We start from the raw sequence: 27,363 nt of genomic DNA, 5'->3' as shown, positions 1-27,363 counted from the left end.
GGCAAAGACTGAAGCATGTAAATAAGGCAGGTATCACACACTCACAAGGGATAGTACAGCTCTGCCTTTATCCTCCTGACTCAAATATACATTGAGGTACGCACACTAACACACTCAGAGACAAAAATGCAATTAACTGCTCTGAAACTTGTTAGAGTGTGAAACTCCAGGTACTGGTTTGTAAAAAGCAATTAACTCCAACAAGCTGTGTGTTCTGTATGCACATGTTTATGTCTAAGTCTGAGTGTGTGAGTGCAAGACTGTGACAGGTAAGGAGGCAGACGGCGAAATGAGAGCATGGAGCAAATCCTTACTGTCATCGTGGCTTTTAGTTTTACAGAAATATTTGGGCCCTGGATCAGAAAAAGATTGTATTGGACAACAGTTTAAAGTAGTTAGAATAAGAGTATTGATAGATCTGGACATACTGTAGGTGAAGGTTGTCCTAGATTTGGGGCATTTTTAAATTATTATTCCTTTTAGGGATTTTTTAGTGGTATAGCTAGTTGACATACACTAACACCTAACAATAGAAAAAGGTACAACAGTTTGTCAGATCTACCTCATGGGTTTAAAATAGCCAATTTATTGTTCAAATTATAAAAACTCCTGATAGCCAAAACTGATGCAGACAGCAGTGTAGACAGAATATTCAAGAGTGTTGGTCAGACTGCATTCAGTGACAATTCAATGATGCACGTTTATGCCCACTGCCAACATTTTTGAAATTCTTACTTTCTGCAATTCCTGGGTTTGACATTTTGTGATTACATTAAATAAACTATGATTAAAGTAATAACCGCGAAGATTTGCATTCAATCGCTGAATGAGGTAATGGTGATTCAGCCTATGGCCCACTGAGATATATATATATATATATATATATATATATATATATATATATATATATATTTGTATGTAAGGTAGTGCTTATGCAAACTGAACATTTCCTGCTTCAGCAGCTTTACATTAAAAGTACTGAACTCGTAAAACATGAGCTGGCTTTTATTATGAAGTAGTCACAATAAATGCAGTGTGTTTGTCAGTGAGCTTTGCACTGACTGCTATCGTTCATTAAAAAAGCATCTGCAAAACAATTTTTTGACAGTGGATACCTTTTATATTGTTATTAAATATTGCAGAGGGTAACGGGACAAGAAGGAGCAGCCACAGTTAGTTTGATGAAGAGCTGCAGGCGACCTCCAACTTCTCAGTGAGGTAACCAACTCCTCTCACTATACCTCGCTGTTCACAGACTCATGCCATGTGCAGCATGAAATCAGATCGCAGTTGCTCTCAGAATGATGGAACAGGCCAATTTCTGCCTGACGTCTTCATTGAAATGACAGTAGTTGTTGTTTTGCTGGCCAGAATTCTGGGATCTGTAGTATACTGCACTTGCTGTTTCCGGTAATTACAGGTATTGTGAAATGAACCAGAATTGAAATATTAAGGATTTTAATTTTGAGGCATGATTAGAGGAAGGCAATTAAAACTTTGTCAAGATTAGGGAAAGATCATTACAATTGATAAAAATGTGAATGTTAATTGTAGGTCTGCAAAAGGATGTAAACTTTGGTCTTCGACATAAAAACCAAACATGGTCCAAACCCATCCACCACCACAACCTCCACACGCTTACTTTCAGCCTTACTACATGCACAGAACAGTACTTACTGCACTGCAAATGAACATTTGAAATGTGCAAAATTGATAAATTTCTCAGGATACTTGCCCGTTCCTTACACACTGCTTTGTATGTGTTCCACAATTGTCTTGTATGCAAGGGCTTTCTGTGATTTTCACTGAGGACTTAGGGGACACACCATCTTCACTTTTCAAAATCGTGTATCTGTACCCTCCACTTACAATTTCAGTTTGATTCCTTCTCTAAAATCTCTCTAAACATTGCCCTCTGACTGTCCAGCTACCAAAATGATGAGGTGTTGATACAGTTCATCTGAGACACCTTCAAATATTACCACCCACTCAGATCAATACACTTTACAGCAGCATGTGCTTTACAGACTTTTCTTTGCTGCAGGTTGCATTAATATACAGGTTGCACTAACCCTGTGATTGGTGGAGGTCATGTTTTGATTTCAGTTAGGGTATATATTTGTAAAACAGTAGAATTGAGCATGAACGTATTTATAGTAAAATGTAAATATAAATGGATCTATCAGGTCTATACCATTGAAACTAAAGTGATCATAAGAGGGATTTCTGCTTTAATAGTTACATGAAGTTATTATGGAAAGCATATTAACCAAGTACTTCTTCATGTTCATGTCATGTGTTTTGCTAGATTGATATATTGTATATAATTGTATATCTAATCAGCCTTACTTTATATATATATAACATTTATATAATTTAAACTGTTTATCTAAGAGACAAATGATGAGTTGGCCTGTGAAAGAGGCTGCAGCTTTGCAGGTTGAAGTCCTTTTCAGCACTGGTGGATTACAATCTTATGTCTGATATCATAACCTCATGATGTTACATAAAACTCTGACTTTAAATAGAAGAATAAGCTCATTCCTCTTTTTAAAGCCAGTGACTGTTTTACCCTTCTCACACAATAAGAAGTCTATTATTTGACTATTGTTTTCAACCTTACATGCTTGTTAAAGTCTGAATGTGGAGGAGTTATCTTTGAAATTGTGTGCATGTAAGAACTCTGCATGTCTCTACTGTAGCTACTGCATCTATCAGCCTTTCAGCGGTTATGCCTTCAAAGCAATCATCATTATGTAAATGCACATAGGAGGTCTACATTGTAGAATTCAATTATAGTGTGCATTTCACTTGTTTATCGAGTCCTTTGGTTCGTCTTATTCAGGTTCACTATTATTCACAGTGCTGTTTGAAGCACCAGGAGACTGGATGTTATATTCCGACTCCTGCATTCTTCAAAATAGGATTTGGTTTGCTGCTGTATTGAGAGCAACACAGCTTCACAGCCATAATCAAACTCCACTGTGTAACCTGCACAAAAGAAAATACAAAACCGTACAGAAGAAGAAAAAAAAACCCTCCCAAAAGAACAGGCAAAATATCTTTGCTGCACAGATGGTTTTGTACATTTACTGTGTCATGGGACCCATTTATATCTACACATGCCATTAGGGTCCAAATCACCATCTCTGTGTGCTATCTACATAATGAGTAACCTGATGACATGCTTACCTTTAACCCATGCTGCATTAAGTGGCATGCTCTATATTCTGTCTCAGGTTACTTCAGTGGAAGTAATAGTGGGCCAAACATTTCTGCTACTCATTAGAAGGTGCATTACATTTTCTTTGGGCTTGCAGCTAGCTCCTCCCTGCCACATGGCATCTTACGATATCAGAATGTCCAATCTTGAATTTGTCTGATACTTTGGTTTATGACCAAATACCTAAAGAAAATACTGAAACTGAGATGGTGGATATGTTAAGCATTATACCTGCTTAACAACAGCATGTTAGCATTGTAAATGTGGGCATGTTGATTATCGTATTCAGCTCAAAGCATGGCTGTGCCTCAGTATAGCCTCATAAAGCCACCAGCATGGCTGAATACTTGATTGAATTTAAAAAGGAGACTTTTGGGATGTCGATCCTGATCCTTTTGAGGCTGAACGGTGCCTCAATCCGTCAGGGAAGGTCCTCCTGATGGCTCTGAAAACACGTTATTACTGCTAATGATGGTCAACTCCCCAGCCTCCCAGTCTTAAGCTTGCAAAATCGGCATTAGATTTAAAATCTTTTCTTAAGGCATGTTTTTATTTTAAGACATTTTTATGTTATGCTGCGCTTTCATATTTTTTGGTCTTTTATGGCATCATCTTCTGTTTTTAGCTTTATTGTGCTCCTTTACTAAATATTCATGATGCCTTTGCCTCTTAGGTCTTTTATAATTGTGTATTCATTTTGTATTGTAAAGCACTATGTTGCTTTTTTTTAAAGTCCCATGCCCATTAAGTTTTTATTCTTCCACCTTGATTGATTACTTTGCAACCCAGCGTGAGAAGATTCTTAACTATTTGGACTTCTGATGATGTTTCTATGCTCTGTCTCTATGTCTCTGCCAGCAGTAGTGATGAATTTCTGCCATGTCTACCTGCCACAATCACATCAGTAGCAGCACTGATGACATGCCCACCTGCAGTTATAACGTCAGCTCTGGGCAGCAGTGCTTGAGGAGATGACATTTCTTAACACTGCAAGTTTTCTAATGAGTGATGATAATGATTGTACTCACATTTCTACCTTTGGACAGTCATGAGGGAAGTGATGTCATTAATTACCACATGCTGTGATGAGACATTCAATCAAGACAGGCTAATTGAAAGAAAAGTGAAGACAGTCCCCATCTTGAGGTAGTAACCTCAAGGAGCGTGTCTGGACTCCTAACAGAGTGGAGCTCTCTGCTGCCTGGTGGTGGAGGTGTCATAGTAAGAAGTATCTTAACTCTACATTACATTTCTGCAGCATATTCCACATATCTGTTGCAAATTCATATTTTCTCTACTTCTGTGTCAATGAGACACTGATCCTGATTGATGAAACTGTATGTCGCCATTTGAATCCATTGCAACGCTGCTGTGAATCCAAGCTTTAGTTAGCTACATCCATCCTTTACAAAGGATCATGCCAATGGCATGCTGAAAGCTTTGCACATGTACATGGCTTTCAATTCTCAAAATATTTTTAGCAGAGTGTTCCTTTAACACAGGGCTGTCGGACCTCTGGTCTCTGGGCCACGTATGGCCCACGAGACTATTTGATCCAGCCTACAAGGCAATTCAGAAATACAAAGAAGCAATTACTTTTTCCATTGGTAAAGAAAATAACATCAAATTGTAGACTGACACATTTTTCCAAGTTGTCCCTGAGGGCAACAAATATGTAGTGGTTGATATCATGTCAGTGCATCATAGTGCCTGTCAATAAAATGTAAGCAGATGCAGAGTGCAAAGAGAAATCAACAATTTTTTTTTCTTTTTTCTTTTCTTTTTTTTGTGTGCCTAAGTTGGTTTGTGGAGACATGCTTGCCATGATGAAAAAGACTAATATCTAATCTCTCAAAAGTCATTAGAGCTCTAAAACATGCTTACATGGATAAGCCACAAGGACAAATGCACTTAGATAAATTTAATGTTCTTCTGTGGAGTTTGGGTGCCCAACAGGCAGCTTTCACAAGACCACATTGAGACAGAGACAGCGTTACGCCGGCAAGTCTTGTGGTGAGCGAGCTAATAGCTGAGAAGCTAAAACTTCATGCAGAAGGGTACTTTGTGAACGAGTGCCTTGTAGCTGCTGCAGAGGTGACAGCACCAGACAAACTAAAAATAAAAAGTGTCATTAGTCTGGAATAATTCATAGAGATGAAGGAAAACCTGTGATAGCAAGTGTCTGTGTGATCTGGCCTTCATGGTGGACACTATCAAGAACCTCTCAGAGCTGAACCTCAAGCTCCGGCCAGCTTCTCAGCTCTCTGAGAAAATTGCACTGCATTTTCCTGCTCTGCAAGAACAAAAGCCTGCTATGACATCTGAATAAGGTGCTGAGTATGAAAACTTCAGGCATTTGGTTAGAGATTTGAGGACGTGAGAAGTAAACAAAATGAGCTGAACATATTGGCTATGCTGTTTAATGTGGAGCCATCTGATTGCCGGACAACCTACAACACAAAATCATTCAGCAGGAAAGCAGGGACTAACTACTATGAGCAGTTCTTTTCAAATCTGACTCATGCTAAGACTCAGTTCTGGTCAAGACTAACTCTTGGAAAACCAGCTGCGAGTACCATCATCATCACCACTGCCATCTGACATCAGACGCCTCACCAAAGAGACACTATTGCAGCCATCACAGAGGTTAGCGTGCTATATATGTGTTAAATGATTTATCATAGCCAGGGACGCCGCCAAGGGGGGAAAAGGCTATGCTGATACAATTGCCCCCTCAAGTGAGCACCTCTGATCTCCCCCACTGCTTATGAATTATGGTCAGGTGCTGCCAATTCACCAGTGGGTTAAAATGGCTCTTGAAGGATTGAAAAATCCATGGTGAATTGATTCAGTTAGAGACAAAGAAGACACATCAATGAGAGATAGCAAACAAATGAAAAGTAGTCCTCCTGACCATCATCTGTACCCGTGGGCTGTAATGATATTTCCACCAGTAAGCAGCGATGACAACTTTGACGGCAGCAAAGAAGTTTCCATTGGTGACTATATTGTATCAGAGCTTATGAATGACGTTTCTGACTAGGACAAAGACGTCTCTATCTCATCACATTCCCATCTAAATGCAATCGGCATAAAGTAATACATTTAAATGAATTTAGATTTGGGCAGGGTTATAGATGTTCAATCTGTCAAGGCACTGTAGCTTTGACTTTTGTATGTGATTAATTTACATTCAAGATTCAGGTTGGAAGCTTATTCTGCAGCTACACTGTTTCACCCATTGGCTGTTTGCAGATGACGTCACATCACTCTTTTGTTGTGGCACGAACTGCAGATGGAGGGTCCGAAGTGATTTTCTGCATAGGAAACACAATAACACACAACGTAAAACGTTGTACGTCATTTTCGTTTGCTCAGATTGTTCAAACCAAGAAACCAGGAGGAGCTTTTATTGAGTAATCTAATGTTGTTCTTCATAAGGGTGAAAAATGCAAGAAATTGACTGAAGAAAGCAGGAAAAAATAGCTTAACTGTCTGTGGTCAAAAGGAGCCGAGTTGGCTAATGGTGGAAATGGTGTAACATTAGCTATAGTTTTAAATCTATGGCGATAGATTTAAAGTAATGGCTACAAGCAACACAACTTACACTTATTAAATCAGCCTTAATGGTTTCACATAAGACAGCTGAACATAAATAATGTACCCTGTCTTGTTTTGAGATGATCCACATCTTTAGTGGCGTTTTGCGAGTGGTTAACTTAGCAAACAACCATTAATGTAAACATCAACATTCAGCACTGCGGTGCTGAAAGTTTGCTGCTCAGTTAATCCACAGGAAAATAAAAACTACGCACCCTTGAAAAAACAAAACAACAGCCATCCCAGAGCACTTTGGTACCAAGGTTGTGGGCCCAACCGATAACAAGAAAGTTGTTTGCCTCAATACTTTTGTGTGCTTTCAGGTGTTTTCTAGAGTAGAATGACACCTGAATGAGCAGGAAAGTGGTTATATGTACTCCCTCAGTAGCAGCAAATTTTTCAGTTCAGCTGAAAAAATCCTCCTCACCATAACATAAGGGTCAGATCAAACACATGTCCTGATTTTCTGTGTGTACCTTTTTCCTCACAATTTCACATAAACTAGTCCGGTAAGAACTTTCCATCATCTCATCCATTGCAGTATTCACATGTGGCCCTCCATCTGAATTTAACGTCACGTGACTGCAAACAACCTATTGAAGGACTTCAAATGCAGAGTATGTTTCATATTCAAGAGAATGAGAGAGAAGTGGAAAACGGATAAGAAGATTCTTCTCAGAGTAAAATTGTTACTGCAAGGCTCTGTCATTCATATAATTTAAACACAAATTGGCAGTCGACTTAAACTATCACAAAAACAGATAAAGTAAGTAAACACATTCCTACACCCATAGCAACATCCACACATACACATACAAAGCATATCACTGGTACCCACTGTGCTGTATCCACAGATTTCAGAGTGTGTATCCTGGTAATGAAGCCCAGCCTTGACTGAGCAGTATACATGCACACTCAGCAAAAACCCCATCAACACTGTCTCTCAGTCTCTTATTTATGCCTGTTGTTGCTTACTCTTTCTTCTCTGTTCATGCTGGGATACACAAGCCATATTGCACATTATGCAGATGGCCAGTCTTTCCATGAATTTTGACCAAGACTCGTTGCCCTCGGATGATTTATTCCTTGTAGTCCAGTCTTTTATCTGCATTCCACTGATGTAAAACTTTTTCTCCATTCCTCTTCATTTGGACATGTTCACATTGGCTGATTCTTTTATGCTTTTACACATATTTCAAAATAACATGTTTTTTTTTTCTTTTCTTTTTCTGGCTCCTGATAGATGAAGTTGGATCAAACCAATCAGCTTGATTGACCCTCAGGTCGACACAACATGGTCCTCCTTTCTCTGTGCCATATGCAAATCATGGCAGGCCTTACTTGAAAGGGTGGCAGGGACACAACTAAAGCTGTGGGTGACTGCCAGAAACAGCCAGAAGGAGAATAATGTGCTAAAAACAGGCTGGCTTACAAACAACTATCAAACAGCGCATTATGGCTCCTGCATGATTGTGTGTGTTGAAAGTGCCGGAGCAGCTTTCTTACTGTCTCTTTATTGTGGAGAAAGACTTATTTCAATGGAAGTCAGTGAAACTTCAGCTGCTACAGCTTCAGCACCACTATCACAGGGTTTCAACCCTGGTTAAAAAGTAATGGTCACTGACTGATGTATGCAAGCAAGCAAAACGTTCTCTATGAAATACTGCATACTGTGGAAGCACAATGTGCTGCACAAAGCATGAGCTATCATGAAAGTCACACCCACAAAAACTGTGTGGATAGTGTAAAGATAAAACATTAGACACGAGTAAACACTATTAAAACATCTTGAAAAGAATGAAATAATTGAAACCAACAGTTGACCAACAAAAATAATGAGACATGAAAGCACAGATAAAAGAAGAACATGAATAAGAATGGCAAATCAGACTCAAATGGCACAGCAGAAAAGGAATGTCTCAGGCTAGTTTTGAAAGATGATAGCGGAGCACATCTAAAATTATTGGGTAGGATTCTAAAAGCCAAAGGCAGTTTCACCAGTTTTCGTGGAGACCTGGAAGCAAAGGGACAGCTTGTTCCAGATGAACTGAGAAGTGTAGCTGGTTAACAGTTACAAGCATAGAGATATTGGGGCGCCAGACCATTTTGGGTCTTAAAAATGAGTATTACACTTTTTAAATCAATGCTAGGATTTCCTGGAACCCAGTGTAACGACTTAAGCACAGGTGTTTTATGGTCATCTTTCGTTACTGCAGCAGAGTGCTTTTTGGATATTCCAATGAGCAGTGCTTTGGAGTGGTCTTGGCAAGTAGAAATAAAAGCATGGATGATTTTCTATGTGTCTTCCTGGGATAAGAAGCTCCTCCAGTATATTTTAAATGATAAAATGCTGTTTTAAGTATGCAGTTGAAACCACTATTACAAAAGGAGTGGGGATGGGATCAAGAAAAGAAGTGGAGCAGTTTAGACCCTGAATCACAGTTCCAAGATCATCAACATTGACTTGTGTAAAATGTAGGAGGCAGGGCGGGAGGGGCATGAGTGATTATAGGGATATTTGCCCTAATAGTCATTATGCTGTTGCGAAAGAAGGCAGCAAAATCCTTATCAGTGGAAATAAAATCACCTGGAATCGAAGTTCCTGAGTTATTGCGACATTTAGTAGAAAAGAGAACCCTTGTGTGTTTTACTGTTTATTATATTTCTAAAACATGCTTGCCTTGCTTTTCTTATAACTAATTAACAGATTTTTGTAAATATCAAGATGCTCTGGAAGCGAGGTTTTATGTAATTTATGCTCAGTCCTTCTGCAGTCCCTTGTCTTCCATCTTATTAATGTATGCATTAGCCAAGGACTTTTTATCAGACAACACTTTGATTGGAATAGGAGCAGTATAATCTAAAACCAGTTTAGTACCTTGATTAAAAGTGATTATCATGTCATCACAAGACCACATATCAGATGGTATAATATTATAGAATTTGCTAGCAAAGATATCAGCTGAGTTAGCAGACAGGGATCCTTTCTGGACAGTTTTGACAGTCACATTACAAGTAACATTAGGACTAAATCACAGTGATGCATGATGACAACAGCTCAACTAATGAACAACCATATATTTATGTCATGTGGCTGACTGGAAGGTGCAGAGAAGCATGACGTGAACACAGCACCACATATTGCATAACTGCACTGTGCACTGATGTGATGCTTCTGCAGACATATTACATATATATAACATATTTGTTCTACTGTCAGATGTCTGCAGGGATGTAATGAACTGGAGGAGAAACTTTTCATACAGAATAAAGAAGCTGTGGACCTCAGATACTGCAAGAATCGCTCATATTAAATTGCACATAAATTCAAACTGATTTATCATCGTTCCTGTGAGCACACGTTAAAGGTTAATTTTTGATGCATCTGCTGGTTGTAGAGCAATGAAATGATTTTACAAATTAAGCATTATTCTGCAATTTCTGTAGTACTTACTTTGATATTTCTCAAGAGTCATAGGTACATGGTCTTTTCACCACAACGTCAAAGCCCAAGTTTCACCAAAATACCAACAACTGGCTATGTGCTACATCATTTAAATGAGCCTCCAACCTGCTTGCACCTCTCTTCCCTGCTGTGCACTGTGCATTAAAATACCACACAGATGGCAAAGTGAATTTCAAGGTCAGGAAAGGACAGGGGCATCTGGGTAGAACATTTCTTAAACAACCGACTGAGGTGATTTGAGTGCTTGTCAGCAGTATTTACTGTGCTCTTTGCTTTCTTGATATTACTGTAGACACCTATTAAATTAACCTTAGATGCATAAACAGGCCAATGGCGTGTCTACGCAGGACGCAGTTCAGCTGTGCTTCACAGTCATCGGTCTCACGCGTGTCTGACAGAACAGATACACTCCTGTTTTAATCAATCCAGCTGTCTACACATGCTGTGAAACAGCTCACGTTTCACTTGTGCTGCACAGGCACAAATACACACTTTGTTCATCTTCAAAGCTCTTTTCCTCTGTTGTATATACAACCACAGTAATTGTGTGTTGGGTTGTGAGCAGTGCCAAAACACAGGTGACCTCCTCTCACCGCTGTGCCTGATCACATCCTGTGAAGACATACATGGTGAACTGATGCTGCTGCTCTGCTAGCATGCTGCTGGCACTACACCTCCTGTCCTGACATGGTGGAAATGTAAGTGGGGTGCATGTGAAATGTTGATCTACGTATCTTTTTGATCACTTAACCCACACAGCCTGACTCTACCTTCGTCCGTGGATGGATCTCCATTGAGATAGATGCCTCCACGACGACTGAGCGAACTCCGGGGAAACTGTGGTTCTGGAAAATGATTGTATAGGGACCTTGAGTTTGGATTGTTGTAAAACAAGTTTTCAAAGTCTGGTCTATGTATTTGATGAACCATTCACTAAAAAATATTGGTTTTAGATGACAGTAAACTTTATCCTGTAAACATAACGTGTCGGCAATAAAAACTGTCCGCAATGAAAGAAAGAAGCCTCTGTGTCACAGAAGTTTTAATCCACCACATAATTTATAATCCTCGTAACCGTTTCCTCTCCCTGTTGCAGAAAACACTGCCAGTTTACACTGCATCAACACAGTGCTTGTTTATCACGGCCTAAGATGCTCTCGTCTTCTCTCTCTCCATTTGTATTCACTCACTGACGCCTGCTCACCCTTTCCATCTTCATTTGTTTCTCTCATTCCTCTCTCTGCTCTTTCCCTCCTCCCCCAGTCACTTTGTGTCAGCAAGAAATCATTTTCATGAGAATAAAATATGCCTCCTCTATACACCAAACACTGGGACACTGAACATTAGAATAATTTGAATGTAACTGCTGCAAACTGCATAATGTCTCAGTTTGGATATTGTCTTACTTATCATGTTGTGGATTTGTATTCAACTATTCACCATCATGTTGTACCATCTGATGCTGAGAACACCAAACACAGTGTTACTGATATGGCTGTCATGTCATTACAGTGTCATTCTGGTAAGGGCTGTGTTTCAGGTTCACATAGCACATGCACACAAACACCAGGCACAATATACAGAATTATGCAAGTCTGCATAATATATATACAAGGCTCTATGTAATCTAAGTTAACATAACCTTAGGGAAGACGCAGTTTACACAGTCATAAATGTAATTGCAATCAAAATACAGAATGTTAGTTGTTTAGTTAATTAACCCGAGTACTCATAATGGCATTTTCTACTGTTGTTGGGAATTTGGTGCAGCAACACATTTCAAATAAAACAACAAAAAAGACTGCAAAAGTTGTGGAATGTTCCAAAAACACCTGTTTGAAACATTCCACAGGTAAACAGGTTCATTGGTAACAGGTGATAGTATCATGATTGGGTATGAAAGGGGCATCCTGGAAAGGCGTCAGTCATTCACAAGAAAGGATGGAGCGAGGTTCACCACTTGAACCATGAACACATGACTGGACAAAGGGTAGTACTACATGGCCTCAGGAGTACAGTTCATTTGAAAATGATTGTGTTCTGTTTTTATTTATGTTTACAGCGTCCAAATTGTTTATGGAGTCAGAGTTCTAAGTTAATTTGGCTGGTATAGTTTATTTGCTATACTTTAAACCACACATGTTCAAAGCTTTGCCAGCAGTTAAGCTTAAACACAGCACATCAGTTTTTCCTTGTAAAAGTATTTTTTGAAGGTCCAAACAAAATGCAAAGTCCTGTTCAGGCATGTTGCCACATTTTAGGGTGCAGATGAGGTGATTTAATTGACAATCTGTATTTTAGGGGATCATTTTTTGTTATTTAGTAAAACAAAATTAGATTTGTAAATCACACTGTTGTACAGAAGCCCAGGGGTCAGTTGCAAAAACTTAGTTTAAGACTTGTCTTGGCCTTGGACTGGTCTTAAACTGTCAGGTTACAGTAGTCTAATTAAGCCTGTATGTTGCATAAAGATCTGACTGCATTTGAGGTACTCTCTTCCCCTGGTTAAGCCTGAGGTGAGTGCTGTGTTGCTATGACAACAATCTCACAATCAAAAATGAAAAAAAAAGGACAAGAGAGGGGCAAATTTGACGTTGGTGAGAGTTCAACTTCTTTACGACAGACAGTGCTTGCTCTGTGCTGAAGATGGCAAATGTTTGTTTTTTGTAAAAAGCCCTAAGAAGAGGGTCTTCAGGGAGAGTAACAACCCATTAGAGAGATACAATGATCACAGACTGGTTTAGAGATTTCAGTTTCCTAGAGATACTCTTTCTGCTGGCTGGGGAACTTGAGGATGCCATAAACCCTCTAATAGCAAGAAACAATAGTGTCCCTGCCATTTCTAAAGTGTGTAGCTTTGCGATTCTATGCTACAGGGAGCTTCCTAAACTCTGTGGATGATGCTGTAGGACTTAACAAATCCACTGTATCGCAGTTCTTCCACAGGGTCCCCAGTGAACTCATCAAGATGCTTCTTTTATTCCCAACAAACATTGCAGGTCTGAATCAGCCTAAAGTACAGTGTCGTGTTGTAGCAGGATTTCTGACTATGGCAGGAGAAATAGATGGAACACATGTGAGGCATGACGCATGTAGATGCTGACGGCATACAAATACAATACACTACAAATTGTGTGGCTTGCTGGGCGGCATCAACCTACGATTGCAGGATCTTGCAGCTTTCAAACATTAGACAGGCATTTGAGCAGGGACTTTCGATGGTGCTCTAGGTGACTCTGGCTATCCCCTCAAACCCTGGCTCCTTGCCCCACACCTAAAGCCAACAAGTCAAAGTGAGGAAAGCCATGCTCCCTTCAAAACCAGACGTGCAGCTGAACACAGAGGAAGAGGAGGTTCCATTGCCTCCATGGACAGCTTCAGATGTCACCAGTGAGGGACTTCAAAATCATCTGTGCCTGTGTCGTCCTCTATAACATGGCAACCAGCCAAGTGGTCAAAACCATCATGTGTTTGGTAGCTATATCAAAACTGAAGAATTGCTGAATCGGTGCTGTCAAATTAAACTACTGTTTTAGTGAGAATGATCCTGTTCACTTCAGGGAACTAGCCCTTCCTGAGCCTGATGAGCCAGAGCATGGACATGAGGAGGCAGAGCCCACACAGGAAAATGAGCCAGAAATGGAGCAAGGAGCTGGTTGCCCTGTCTGTCAGGCACTGGTGGAGGATTATCTCCTCTGCATGACGGCCACAGACTATAGCCTCAATACAGCTCTTCCACAATCAACTCCATCCATGTTTGCATTTCTCATATTTGAGCTTGTAACTATAGGCCTATACCCACACAAGCAACAAAACACGCGCTTATCAATGAATGGCAAACTTTATTAACTTGTGTGTTTTGTGAATCATTTTTAAGATTTGGTTTGTTGCATGAAATTGTCGGTCTTCCAAAATAAAAACAATATGTATATGCTATATATGCTCCACTTTAAGATCCTGTACTGCCGCTCCAGGACCATGGCCAGGGTCACTTTTTCAGCACCATGGACAGCTCCTCTTGCACCAGTGGCTGTACTTGTGTCACCTTTAGGGGTGGCCATTGGTGCTGTCCTCATTGTCCAAAGCCAAAAATAAATGAATCAGATAAATGAAATAAGGTTGATGTCCATATTTAACATTTACATACATGTACACACACACATTTTACAAATTTATGTAAATGCAAGAACACAAATATTGGAGGTGAAGCAGAGTATATCTCACAGACCAGTGGCACAGGTCTTCACAATACAAAACATACAGCAGTTCTCAGGGTGTAAGTAGTACCGTCTCCTCAATATATGAATGCAGAGACAGCATAGTTTTTTGTCATTTAGGCTTGGTTTGACACAGGAATGCTTGTACATGCAGTATTTAGGCTATGTTACAAATGACAACATACATGTTATTTAATGTGGTATATCATTGAGTGACACACTGAGGTAATTGGGGATGTTACCTGCGGTGCTACTGTGTGTTGCTGACAGCAGAGGTGCATCAGGCGTTACTGAGGCGGTACGCCCTCCGCTCCTCTCTCTTGCCCTCCAGGAACTCCCCAAATCATAGGTCACTCTTCCCATAAATTTCAATGATGAGCCCAGTGGTCTTTTCAGCTGGATTTTCTCATTTCCAGGCTCCTCTTCTCCAATATTCTTAAAATGTGTCGAACATCTCTGATGGTTTTACAGACGGGTGTTGCTTCTGATTTCTGTTAACGTTTTTCACAGCATAGGTTCTCAGCAGGTATATAATGTGTCGATCTTCTGCCGCTAAATGTCACACTTGAATCGACCATTTTTTCTCTTCTGTGAAGTGTCTTATTTTAACCATAATGCATTGCACAACATCTAAGTCAGTCTTATATTTGTCACTCATAGAGAAGCTCTATGCAACAGGTAAAATTAAGTTCTTCTAAGAAGTCTGACAAAGTTACATTTAAGTCAAAGACTAGGTCTATTTTTATGCCACTGGCCCCAGTTCTGTCTGGCTGTGAGAATCGTCAGGTGTTTACACGCCTGCCGCTGTGGGACGGCGAGGACATCGAACTACATGTGGTGGATGTACTTAGACTTCACAGAAGACACTGGTTCATTCATCTGAGTTGTGATAGGACTCCATTATTCATCATCAGTGGGACTTATTTTTGCCTTTTAAGGATTCAAAAGAGAAACAACTGAATATACACTTGCTGCTACACCCACATACTTGTGGTCTTCAGTGACATCACTGGAGGCAGTTTATCTAACTTCACACAGCTCCCTCTGGAGCTCCAAAAGGCTTCACACAACTTTTTTTTTTTTTTTTTTTACATGTGCAGTAGAACTCATTCCTGTAAACAGACTCTGTGAAGCTCCCTTTTAATGAACTCAATCTGGAAAAGATGGATCACCTCTACAGTGGACAGGACACAATAAAATAAACATCTGTACAATGTAAGTTCATGTAAACATTCCTGCAATTAATAATACGTATATGAGACTTATTAAGTTTAATATCTCATTGAGACTGTGTTCTGTGTTGTAATATGAACCATAGGTGCTGTTGATTTGGAGCATCCTAATGTACATTTACGAAGGACATGTGGGACATGAGGTAGCTAATAACACTAATGAATAACACGTTTTTGCATAATCATGATATAAACTGCATTTTTTTATGCAGTCTTGAATCCACACACGTATACACACATGCGCGCACACACACAAACATTTACACAGTGTTGAGGGGTAAAAAAAATAACAGGAAGGTCTATAGGTCTAAGGAATATAAGGCACTCATGTTAATTTATCCACAAATGGCTTGTGCCAGAGAGTCATTGCAATCAGTCACTAAAGCAGCTGATTTCACTGATTAACACTACTTTAATGAGAGAAGGAAGTAATCAGTCAAATGAGCAGCAGCGATGTGAAGGTAGATGAGTTCCTGTAGACGGTCACATTGGGACACTGTTCAGAAGGTGATATTCACAGACAACCTCTATTAACTGAGGTGCCCCCCATAAAGGTCTAAAAAGGTCAAAAGACCCGCGCCTTCAGAAACTGCACTGAGAAATGTCTTCAATGATCTCTATGCACCATTTCTCATATGACATTTCCTATTAATCAATTATTGAATTAACCTGATCTTTTACTATATCAAGGATTTACCTCCGTTATTGTCTGTTATTTCGAACATTGTGTAATTTCCAAGCCACAGTAATAGTTTAAGAATCACTGGTTCTTCTTGTACTTTTGTACTTTTCAAGCCCACTTTATATGGAATTTGGGCTCTCATTCACATGTGCGCACGCGCGCACACACACACACACACACACAAAACTAAATTCTTGCCAAGAACATGTCAGTTGAAAATAAATCAGGTCTACCCTGGACAGACTTTATCCCTGCTAAGAACTGTTATTGTTGAAAGTGTACAGGAGCATAGGGATTTACTGATTGCCGCAAAGAAACACATTTATCCTCACCCTCCTCTCCACAGCGAGCACCTCAGTACTTCACGACATGAAAAAGTTAACTGCAGTAAGTTCACTCGCTGTATCTAGATATTCTGAAACTTTTGAGCTGACTTCAAGTATCAGTTAGCAGGAGATATTGCACAATGTGATCGTTGAATAACTTGGCTGTGCTTTTAGGTTTAGCAATGTAATATTAAAAGGACAATAAAGATTGCTGGACCTGCATTGACTGCTGTTGCTGTAAACACAAGATTTATATACTGTATTTTCACCCCATAGCTTTCATACTGCAACTGTGTTAGCAAGCAGTTGCCTGTTTATGCTTTCAATAGAAACAGAGCAGCATAGCGTTCAGCTGGAGCTATGTTTCTTGTCGCCTGATAGGCCGACTATGTGTCCTATACTCATGCCACTTTTAGCTCTGTTTTGCTCTCCACCAAGTCCTGAGAAGTCTAATCTCTTTAGCTGCTAAATGCTCCATTACATTAACTTACGTCTGCCTGCTGCTGTTGGAAAAATAAAAAGTAGAATATGAAAAAAATGGGGCGGCACGGTGGCGCAGCAGGTAGTGCATGTGCCTCACAGCAAGGAGGTCGCTGGTTCGATCGCCGGGTCGGGCAGGGCCTTCCTTCCCGTGCATGCGTGGGTTCTCTCCGGGCACTCCGGCTTCCTCCCACAGACCAAAAACATGCTCATTAGGTTAATTGGTGACTCTAAATTGTCCGTAGGTGTGAGTGTGAATGTGAATGGTTGTCTGTCTGTGTGTCTGTCTATGTTGCCCTGCGATCGGCTGGCGACCGGTTTAGGGCCCATTGCTGGCTGGGATAGGCTCCAGCCCCCCGCAACCCCGAAAGGGATATGTGGGTATAGAAGATGAATGAAAAAAATGAAATAATGAGCCGAAAGGCATTAAAGCATTCTATAAAGATAAGGCAAACTTAATGATAATTACCTGTGGGTTGTCATGCTTCTCACTTTAATCAGTCATTTGATCCATCTTTATCATAAAAATTTGATAGAGATCGTGATATTGCACAGAAATAGAAAGATAGAGATATTGTAATGATGTTATGTTGCTCTTTTAATCATTAATATTGTGATTATATTGTAAAGTGAAAATATGTCATCCTGACAGCCCTAATATGCACGTTCAGGTGTGGCACCCAGTCACATAACTGACATAATATTGGTTAATTGTCTTTTGTGAATTTGCATTGACATGTTTTAAGTAAATGCCAAGTGTAATTTCTTCAAGGCCATATATGACTGTAGCCTCAGCTGCAATCCTCAGTCCTTGGAGGAAACAAGCTGTTTGAGTGGTGGGGACTCGCTGAGAAATGCAGCCAAACGCAGAGGGTGATAATTTACTATTGCTCCACCTCAGCGATTAGTGTCTGAGGCTGCTCAAACTCCATAAAACCTTCCAATGACTTTCCAGAGACATGACTCTAGTCAACAAGCGCCTCTACATTCAGCCGACTTTCAGCTGCTCTCTCTCCACAATCTGTTTGCAGGTGGTTCAGCCTTCTTGCACAAAACTCCTGAAATCCTTCTCTTTCACCGGGTTCCACACAGAGGCCAGCTCGTCTGAAAGACTTTGAAAAGTCAGAATAAATTTCAGTTTTTCATTTTAAACTGGACAAAGTCAATTAGTGGTGTAATCAGCTGGTGAACATAAGCTGAAGTGGAATAAACAGTTTTCCACTTTGAGGCTCTGGGCCGGGCTATGCTCAGTTTTTCACTCTGTTTTCTTTGATGATTTTAATTGTATTTAACACTTGAAATCACCAGTCGTCCATATGCATATGTCACTGTCTGTTTTAATTAATCTACCACTGGTTGACGTTGCCAAATTGTCGCTCATGAAAGCTTTTCTTGTAATAAACACAATTTTGTTAACTTGTTTTTTGTCTGCTCAGACAAACTTGACAGAGGGACACAGTCAACTTTTTCAAAATCATGGTTACTTTCTGCACATCTTCTACAGCATGAACCAGTAAGAATGATTTTAATCTTCCAACACTGCACCAGCATTTAACTGTGACTGACCTTTCTGAGCTTTCCCACACACCAGTGAGCTGTTCTCCAGAATCTCTTTGGTTTGTTTAGTGATAAAATGTCTGTTTAAGGACTTTAATTTTTCTGCTGCATAAAGAATGACTCATAGTTTGCCAATGGACTCAGTTATATTTCTTGTATTTAAAAGACATAAATGGGGCTTTTCAAATACGCAGAGGAGGAGCAATACCGGTGGTGATAATATCCATGCTAACCACCTTGACACTTTGGCACCAGCCAGGTCCTTAGTGTTAATGAAGGTGTCTGAGACTTCCCATATTAAGCAGATTTTTCATACCTAATTAAAAGAGATAGAGATAAGAAGCAGTCACCATTAGGCTGCCATGCCGAAACAGACAATGAAGAGACCAGTCATGTAGCTGCTCACTAACTAGAGATCTATGAAGATACCTATCTACACAGATAAGCATAAACACTTAGAGTCCCATTTAAGCTCAGTTTTGATGTGATTTGGTGTAACAAACTGGAAGAGGTCGCTTTTAAGTGTGGAAATCTCACAGTCATCAGTCCAACTGAAATATATTATTGAGAGAAACAATGGCCCTCTAGATACACAAAGTAAGTAACAGCTATAGCAAACATTTAGCTCCATAATCCGTCTCGTCATTGGTCAAATGAGGTCCATGTTGTGCTTCATTTATACCTAAGAGAGTACATCTTCATATAAACGGAGAACTCAAAGAAAAACAAAGAATGCACAGCAGCAAGACTCCAAGCATAACAAGATAGTGATCCATGACGCTAGCTGTCCTGGTGCCAGCACAGCAAGAAATGCAGTCTATCATCCAGATAAAGCCATATCAGCCAGATAAAGATGTGTCACCCCAAGACATCATCCAGCAAGAATCAGTAGCAATTACAGCCCAGGGCTTTCAAACAGCATTTCAAGGATTACCTCCTAAAAACACAATAAAACTAAATGCATTTGTTCACATTTCAGACATGTGTGGCACTATATGCAAACAACAACAACAAAAAAAAAACAAAAACAAAAACATAAAGCACTCTGAAGCACTTCCTTATAGCTGTAAGAATGAATTTATTACAGTAGTATAATTAGCTGGAGAGGTAAGTATTCGACAGGCCAAGATACTAGCAGTGGGAAACCATCTTCCAGGGATTTGAACTTAATCCAGTTTCTCTCAAAGTAGCTCTGCATGCTTACACACCTCTTTGAAGTGTAAATGGAAAAGAATTGGATGCATAAAGTTTCTACAGTGACGAGTTTGAAAAAAAAAAAAAGGCCTGTAATGTTTTGCCTTGACACCCCTATTAATAGGAAAAAACACTGCAGGCCCTTTGGCTAAGAAACAAGAAAAGTGGGAAATATAAAATAATAAACACAAGCAGAAGTCATCTATCTGAGCTGAGGACATATTGATCATTATTTGTTGAATATGGAGCTACATAAGACCCTACAGCAGTTCTATCTGCAAAAGGCAGATACAGCAATCATTTAATCAATCTCGTAATGAGAATCCCACACACCAAACAGCAATTTGTCCACAGAGATATTTCCCCCGTATAGTCATACAAACCCAGTTAAAATATGCTCCCCTACCGCCATCGTCGCCTTAGTCTACCTCTGTCTTCCTCCGTCGTCACTGCTCCTTTTATGTGTCTCTCTCACTTTGTCTGCCACTGTTTCGCTCTCACTTTGCTTCTCTTCTCCCAGACTCAGTACAAAGGAACTCAGGCGGCTTTATTTCAGTTTTATGTGCCCAGTAAAGTAAATAGAATAATCTGGCTAAAGGAAAACCTAAAAGTTTGAATGCAGAGGAACATGTGTTGTTGGCTGAGTAAAAGAGCCAACTCATTATGAGTTCTTGGCAGAATTAGCCCAGAAGCATCCATTCCCTAAACCCTTAGCTATGGCAAAGGTCCCTGCGTAATATTATTTGGCGCCAAAAACTCCTACTTATACCCACTTATATAAACAAACCACAGCCACGACTAGTGACTGACAATATATTACCATTATTTGTTCAATGGATACGTGCCAAACTGAAGAATTCACAAATAGCATCAGTTTCATGTCCTGAATTTCAATGTCTTGTGTTGGAACACAAAGTTCTGCACATAGAGTGAATTCTTCAAACATCACAGAACTAACTATAGCAATGACATTTTCATATCAGGGTCTTTGTTAAAACCATCAGTCATGTGTGGTTCTGATCTGATGTGATGATACTCAATAAATACTTGCAGTTTGCATGTTTTGATATTCAGAGCTGATAAAACAGACTAGAGCTGAAAGCAAACAATTTGCACTTTGAATGCACATCATCCATCCTGATCTCAACACACTGATACTAAATGCTGCAACTGAATGCAACCCACAATTGCACTCGTGGTTTCAATGCTTGGGGACTGGATTGTTTAATTATAATCATATGATATCTAATTTTTGACTCAAAATGCAGTGTTTGTACTGTTTCACAGCACAAAGGAAATAATGCTTATTAAGAGTTCACAAGGTCCAGTGACCAAAACCATAACATGATTGGAAGTTCTACGTTGTGAAAATAAGGCTTATTGTACAGCAAAGAACAACTACAGGTCACAATAATTCAAGGTTTAAAGATATGTGGTTGTATCTTTCCCTATTGTTACAGTTCATGCTGGTCTCTGACCAACGCGGAGCAGACAGAGGCCACTGGTAAATCAAATGTAATCAATTATACATCATTACTTGACGACTAGTAGGTGGTGAAAATAACCATTTAATTCCATAGGTAGCTGCCGCTGCCATCATCCTCATGGATGGTTGACATATAGCATGTGTGGGTCTTTGGTGGTAATGGATTGGTGGGTAGGGGTGTTTCTGGCACCTTGAAATATAAATGTGAGAAAATAAATAATAAAAAGTGTGAGAGGGAAACCATGGTGACATGATTGTCTCAGTTCAGTGGCAAAGCCAGTTATCTCACAGACACACGTATACCCAGGCATCCCATGATCCTTTGGCCTGGAGAAGGCAGCGTTCAGGTTGACAGAGGTTTGTATCAGTGTTAGAAAATAGATTTGCTCCCTGGTCGTGAGACTTTATCTCTCATTTCCGCTTTGTGTCTCCCACCTCTGAGTCCTTCTCTTCCTCTTTGGATATAAATTGATCAGTGCCTGGCCAGAAGGCAACAAGTCGCACTTTGGATTATGGTGATGTTAGACTTAGGGAAATCAAAATATGATCTTCTCTGTCTGTTTGCTTTTCATTTTGTTCTCACACCTATGAGGTTTCGTGACTGCATCTTGGACGGATGTGACATATATTGTGGTGACAAAATCTGTCAACAGACAGACATATAGGCACCTGACAGTGTGCTCAAAACTGCTTCTGTGGTCGTTCCTGCTACAATAGCTTTACAACTTTAGCTTAATACAACTTTGCCGTGATGACACACACACACACACACACACACACACACACACACACACATATCTGGGTCTCAGAAACTGTAACAGCTACAGTTCCTGGGCAGATAGGTTGGAAATGTCACCCATTACTGAGCCCAAAAAATTATGCCAACTGGCTTGATGGTGGCACTATAACAATGAACTACAACCTTGGCCGACAACTTCCGAACCCTAAGAAACAAAATTATTATTTTTTCTGTGGATCCAAACAAATCTACATCTGTAAGTCATGCCCATTTACTCTCAGTAAGTGAATTTTGTCTATTCATTCACTTCTCCTACAAATGTTAAGCAATTTGCATTAAACTGGCCACACAGCATATCTGGACCACTCCAAAACAATTATTTTTTGGGGGGATTTTTGATATTCCACATGGTTTTAAAATCATACATTTTTAAATCTGCCTTTAAGTTCAATGTCACATCAACACTCATAAATCAAAACTGGCTTGAGCTATTGTAACCAAACTCACGGCATGTGTTCAGATGCTAGGTCTACGTTTCACTACATAGTCCTGGGATATGTTGCCACTAGCAGGTGCCACAAATACAAAAGTTTATTTCTCATAATTAGCTGTGCAGATTTGAGTGACAAATTTCTTTGTCCACATGTTCTATGGTGGTGTTAAACTTATTGTGTAAAGTTTGGTCATGATTTTTGAAAGGGGGATTGGTTTATAAGTGTAAACTCTTTCATCTCATCTCTTTCATCAGCTTAGATTTGTTTCAGCACATCCACTGACATGTGACAAACATTTGCTTCACTGCAGCCTATGGTCAATTCAGAAGCCAGTCACTATATATTTTTTGATCAATTAACATCCATATGTCCACAAGTCTCCATTCAACTGCTACCAACATTGACAGACATGACAGAATTTTCTCAACAACATTTTGACTGTTGTTAGCAACCTTGTTTTTTTTTTTTTTTTTTCAATTATTAAGTGTCCCATGTTGGGCACTTACCTCTGAAGAGCATCTATCTTGTCAGCTGTGATTCCTTTCAGCAGCTCCTCTAGCAGGTCTGAGCTGTCAGAAGGAGGAACGGGTGGTTTGACAGCAGGTGTGTGAGTGAACCAGCCAATCAGAAGACCCAGGACAAAAAGCCCCACCCCTGCAAGGAAGTACCTATGAAGAATGAGTGAGCAGTCAGAAATGAATCAAGACATTTTGTTATGTCCACTTATGTCCACAAGGGTTTTTTTTTTTTTTTTTTTTTTTGAGTTTTCAATATTAAATCACATGTTTGTTTAGTAAAAGATGTGGAGGAAAAAAAGGCCAGTAAGATGCTCTGGAAAAAGCTAGAAAGCAGACCTTGAGTTCAGGTTTTTTCATCAGTCTAGTGTTTCCAAGGTCAAGAGATGATACATATAACAGACTTTCTTAAGAAATATTTCCTGTTAAATTGGGGACACACTGACCAGCACAGTCCGTCACATACTTCTAGCACCTAAAAGTTAAGATGGTGCTTGTGCTTAATAAGCAGTCTGACATTCCATTCGACAGGCTGCCATTACCTTTTCATAGCAGCTGAGTCAGTGTTGGTACTAGTGGCTCAGTGCATTAGGGCACTATTCAGACCTTGCCTTCAAGCATCCTGCAGTGGTCCTTATCTAGATAACATGCAACTTTTCCATCCAAGCAGGTGCTGTGTCATATGAGACAGGTGTCTGGGAAAGTTGTCAGGGTACTCAGGCCTCATTCTTACCCTATGTGGTGCAATCCTTTAATAGCAGTGAAAGGGGTAATAAAAATACAGTACATACTGGCTAAATGATGATATGCGAAAAAAGGCACAATCAAGCACAAGTGCCAGGGTAGATGATTAATGTATGTGGTTGCTGCAGTGAGGAGACAAAGGCACTTTCAGTTAGTTCCACTCTGAACGTAATTTACATTAAGGAAAAGGAAATATCTATATGTAAAGACACTTATATGTATAAACTGGTGAACAATGAAGGGCAGGACATTCATTTAAACAGCACATCCATCCAGCACATCTTATCAAACACAATTAATATTCTATATGTCCATCATGATTCATCCCAAATGTGTGGATTTAGGTCCAAGTTAATCCACAACTGCCTGTTCAGTGTGGCAGGATTCATGACAATCACAAGGCTGATCGCCCCCATTTTAATCAAAAGCAGAATATGGAGGAACCAAGCTGTGTGAGATGACATCAACATGGTGGCATGAACTGTTGTTAATTCACAATTATGTTTTACAGCTTCATAGTCTTTTTTTTTTTTTCTTTTCTTTTTTTTTTTTTAAGACCGTCTTGTTCTTAAGTGTTAATCCAGAAAATTGTCCACTTTGGAGGGTTTGGCGACAGCAGCAAAACTAACTCTACTGCAGCAGATGACTGAAATAGAAACAAGTTGTAAATTAATGAAAATGACCTACATAACCTGTAGCAAGGAAAACCTGACTTGAGTTCTACGAAAGTTCTTCAGCAGTTCTTGAATTACCTGAGCAGGAAGCAGTGGAGTCGTCGCTGGCCTTTATGGCCAGGGGCCCTGGTGAAGTGGGAGATGTAGTTGGGATCTTCCTGCAGTCGTTCAAATCGTCCATGTGGTGAAACTGAGACAGAAGGCTGTATGGGTTCCATTAGCTCAGGGTCAGGGTCAGGGCCGGGGTCTGAACACCCTGAAAGTGATAGCAGTGTGTTATGGGTTAAATTGATCTGCACTGTTGAAAATACACTCACATACAGGCAAATAATCATGTTAAGCTAATAAAATGTTAATATGGTTTGGATGGATGGGATTTTTTGGCAATCCAAAGTTGATATATTCCATATGAATGAATGAATGAATGAATGAATGAATGCACAAAAGCAATTTTCAGGTTTCAGTCGTTTGGAGGTCATTTTTTGCACCGTCTTTAGCAAAAACTCTTGCAGCATTCTAAAGAGAAGGACACATCACATTTTTACCCTGACAGACCAATCCAAAGCAGTCAGCAGAATTTTTTTTTTTTTTGATTTTGTAGAGTAGAGTAGAAGAGAGCATCTGAGTGAAAATTGACCCACAAACATAGACTCTATATAAAGCTCTACCATATTAGACACTTGCTCATTTTTATGGTATCGTTGATCTGCTGATCTGAGGGTCGGTGGGTTGGTTGGTCAGTCCACCAACCTCCGGAAGGATTACCATGAAACTTGGTTCACATATTTATGTTCATCATAGGGTATCTAGTGCCATCATCAGTTAAAAGTTTTTGTTCAGTATTTTTGGTGAAAGATGAACACGGTAAACATGATACATGCAAAATATCACCATGTTGGCATTGTTGTTGTGTTTGTATGTCAACATTAGCACGAGCTTAAAGCCATGCTATGTCTAAGTACAGCCTCATAGAGTCGCTAGCATGGCTGTATACTTTAAAATGATGATTTCAGCAAGACTCTGCATTATGCTGAGATCACAATGGTGTCTAAACAAAATGTGTTGCATCAAGGTCACATCAGTTTCAATTTTATGATCATCGTGCATGATCAAGAGAAAACAAAAAATAAAAATAATTGCATGCCTTAGTGGCATGCTTGCCACTAAGGACTCTTCTATCACAGAGAGTTGGGTTTGTTTATAACTTACTAACAACAGATATCGACTGTAATGGTTAAAATAAACTGTATGGGAAATGGAATAAAAACTTAATGCTTAGTTTTGAAAGTCTCAGCCCATTTCTTTGAGAAGGCATTTGTGAGGATACAAAACTGCCACTGATATGAAACTCCAGGCACAATTCAAAACTGAGGCCTTCAAAGCTGAGGAACTCAAGTCTAGCTTTAGGGTACTTATTAAGTTTCTCACTCTTGCAACTGCTGGCAGTGGCAAACTTCTCACATTAAATACAGCATTTATGCACAGTGACAGGTTGTTTCAAATTATGTGTAAAAGTTTCGGTGCAAAACCCCTTTTAAGATCATCAAAAGCATGAGAAAGAAACTTGTTTTGGCAAGGTGGAAAAAAAAAACTACCAACTTCAAGGAAAATTAAACAAGGAACACTGAATCATGTGATTATTGTAAGCATGTTTAAGTTAAACATGTGCCAGAAAAGTTCATAAACATGCATAATGAACCGGGCATGAGAACACTGTGTAAACAAGATTATCCTTATTACATTTAGGCACATCCCAGCAGAGCATGTCAAAATACAGAAGTACATGATATAAATGAGATTTAACAGTTTTAAACAGGTGATGTGAGTCATATTTTTTACTCAAATTCCTATTTGGTTTCACAGTTAACAGCTGTGACATTCTCATTAATGTGAGAACATTTTTAATAAATAATTCACAAACTCATCATGTTAACTGTCCTGATATCAATCAGACTGTGTTCATTTACCTTTAATGTTACCTGTAATTATCCTCTTAGTAGAGCAAACCAACCACCTGCATAAACACATTGTGTTTCTTTAAGTGAGATCAGTTGCATGACATGACATACCACAATATGAACCTTTATGTTTTATGAGTTGTTAAATGTCTGCTGCATCACAATCACTTGTTCACAATGGATTTTAGATCAGACAGCAGTTGTAAATAATGCATTAATTTGTCTTTGGCTGCTAGGCCAGTTGATGTCTGTAACGGCCACCACCGTTCTTGTGTGTGTTTGTGTGTGTGTTCTCGTGCCCTGCATGTATCTGAGTGGTTGCAGGTGAGTGGGTGTGGAAACAGACCTCCTCCTCCGGAAGAGGATGGCTATTGGGGAGGAGCCAGTCCAATCCCCTGCAAGCGATTATCTCCTGCTGGCTACAAGAGATGTCTCAGCCCGGCAGTGGGTGGCTGGCCTATCTCATGACCAGTCCTCGGATTCAATTGTTTTGTGACAGATTTGTCAGAGCTCTGCTCCTTGCATCTTTGTGGCAACCAGACTCGAACTGACCTAAGTTTTAGACGGGGACTGATTTCACACCCACACTTAGTTATATTGTTTGTTAGCCTCAAAAGGCTCAGAGGTATTCTATTTCCTTTTGTATTTTTGTTCTCATTTTCTACTTGTACTGTAGGCCTCATTTAAGAGGGTTTTATTTTCATTTCGTTTTGTTTGTGATTCAGGTAAGCCCTCCTTCTTGAGAGTTCTCTTTTGGTTATGATTATTTCATTTAT

At 39.7% G+C, this 27,363-nt stretch overlaps 1 protein-coding gene across 5 annotated transcripts in view; it reads right to left on the bottom strand.

Moving 5' to 3' along the window:
- Window positions 1-27,363, bottom strand: part of naaladl2 (N-acetylated alpha-linked acidic dipeptidase like 2) — a 518,168-nt gene that overhangs the window by 285,617 nt on the left and 205,188 nt on the right. For all 5 annotated transcript variants that reach the window (XM_076723158.1, XM_076723166.1, XM_076723175.1 and 2 more), the window contains 2 exons: window positions 24,708-24,885; window positions 23,203-23,364 (listed from right to left, as the gene is read on the bottom strand). In XM_076723158.1, the coding sequence (XP_076579273.1) occupies window positions 23,203-23,364; window positions 24,708-24,885 (340 nt within the window). The remainder of the gene's footprint in view (window positions 1-23,202; window positions 23,365-24,707; window positions 24,886-27,363) is intronic.

The sequence above is a fragment of the Chaetodon auriga genome, chromosome 3 (assembly GCF_051107435.1).
Source record: "Chaetodon auriga isolate fChaAug3 chromosome 3, fChaAug3.hap1, whole genome shotgun sequence".
Lineage (NCBI taxonomy): Eukaryota > Metazoa > Chordata > Actinopteri > Chaetodontiformes > Chaetodontidae > Chaetodon > Chaetodon auriga.
Note: the sequence above shows the minus strand (reverse complement) of the source record. Positions and strands in the feature narration are given on the sequence as shown.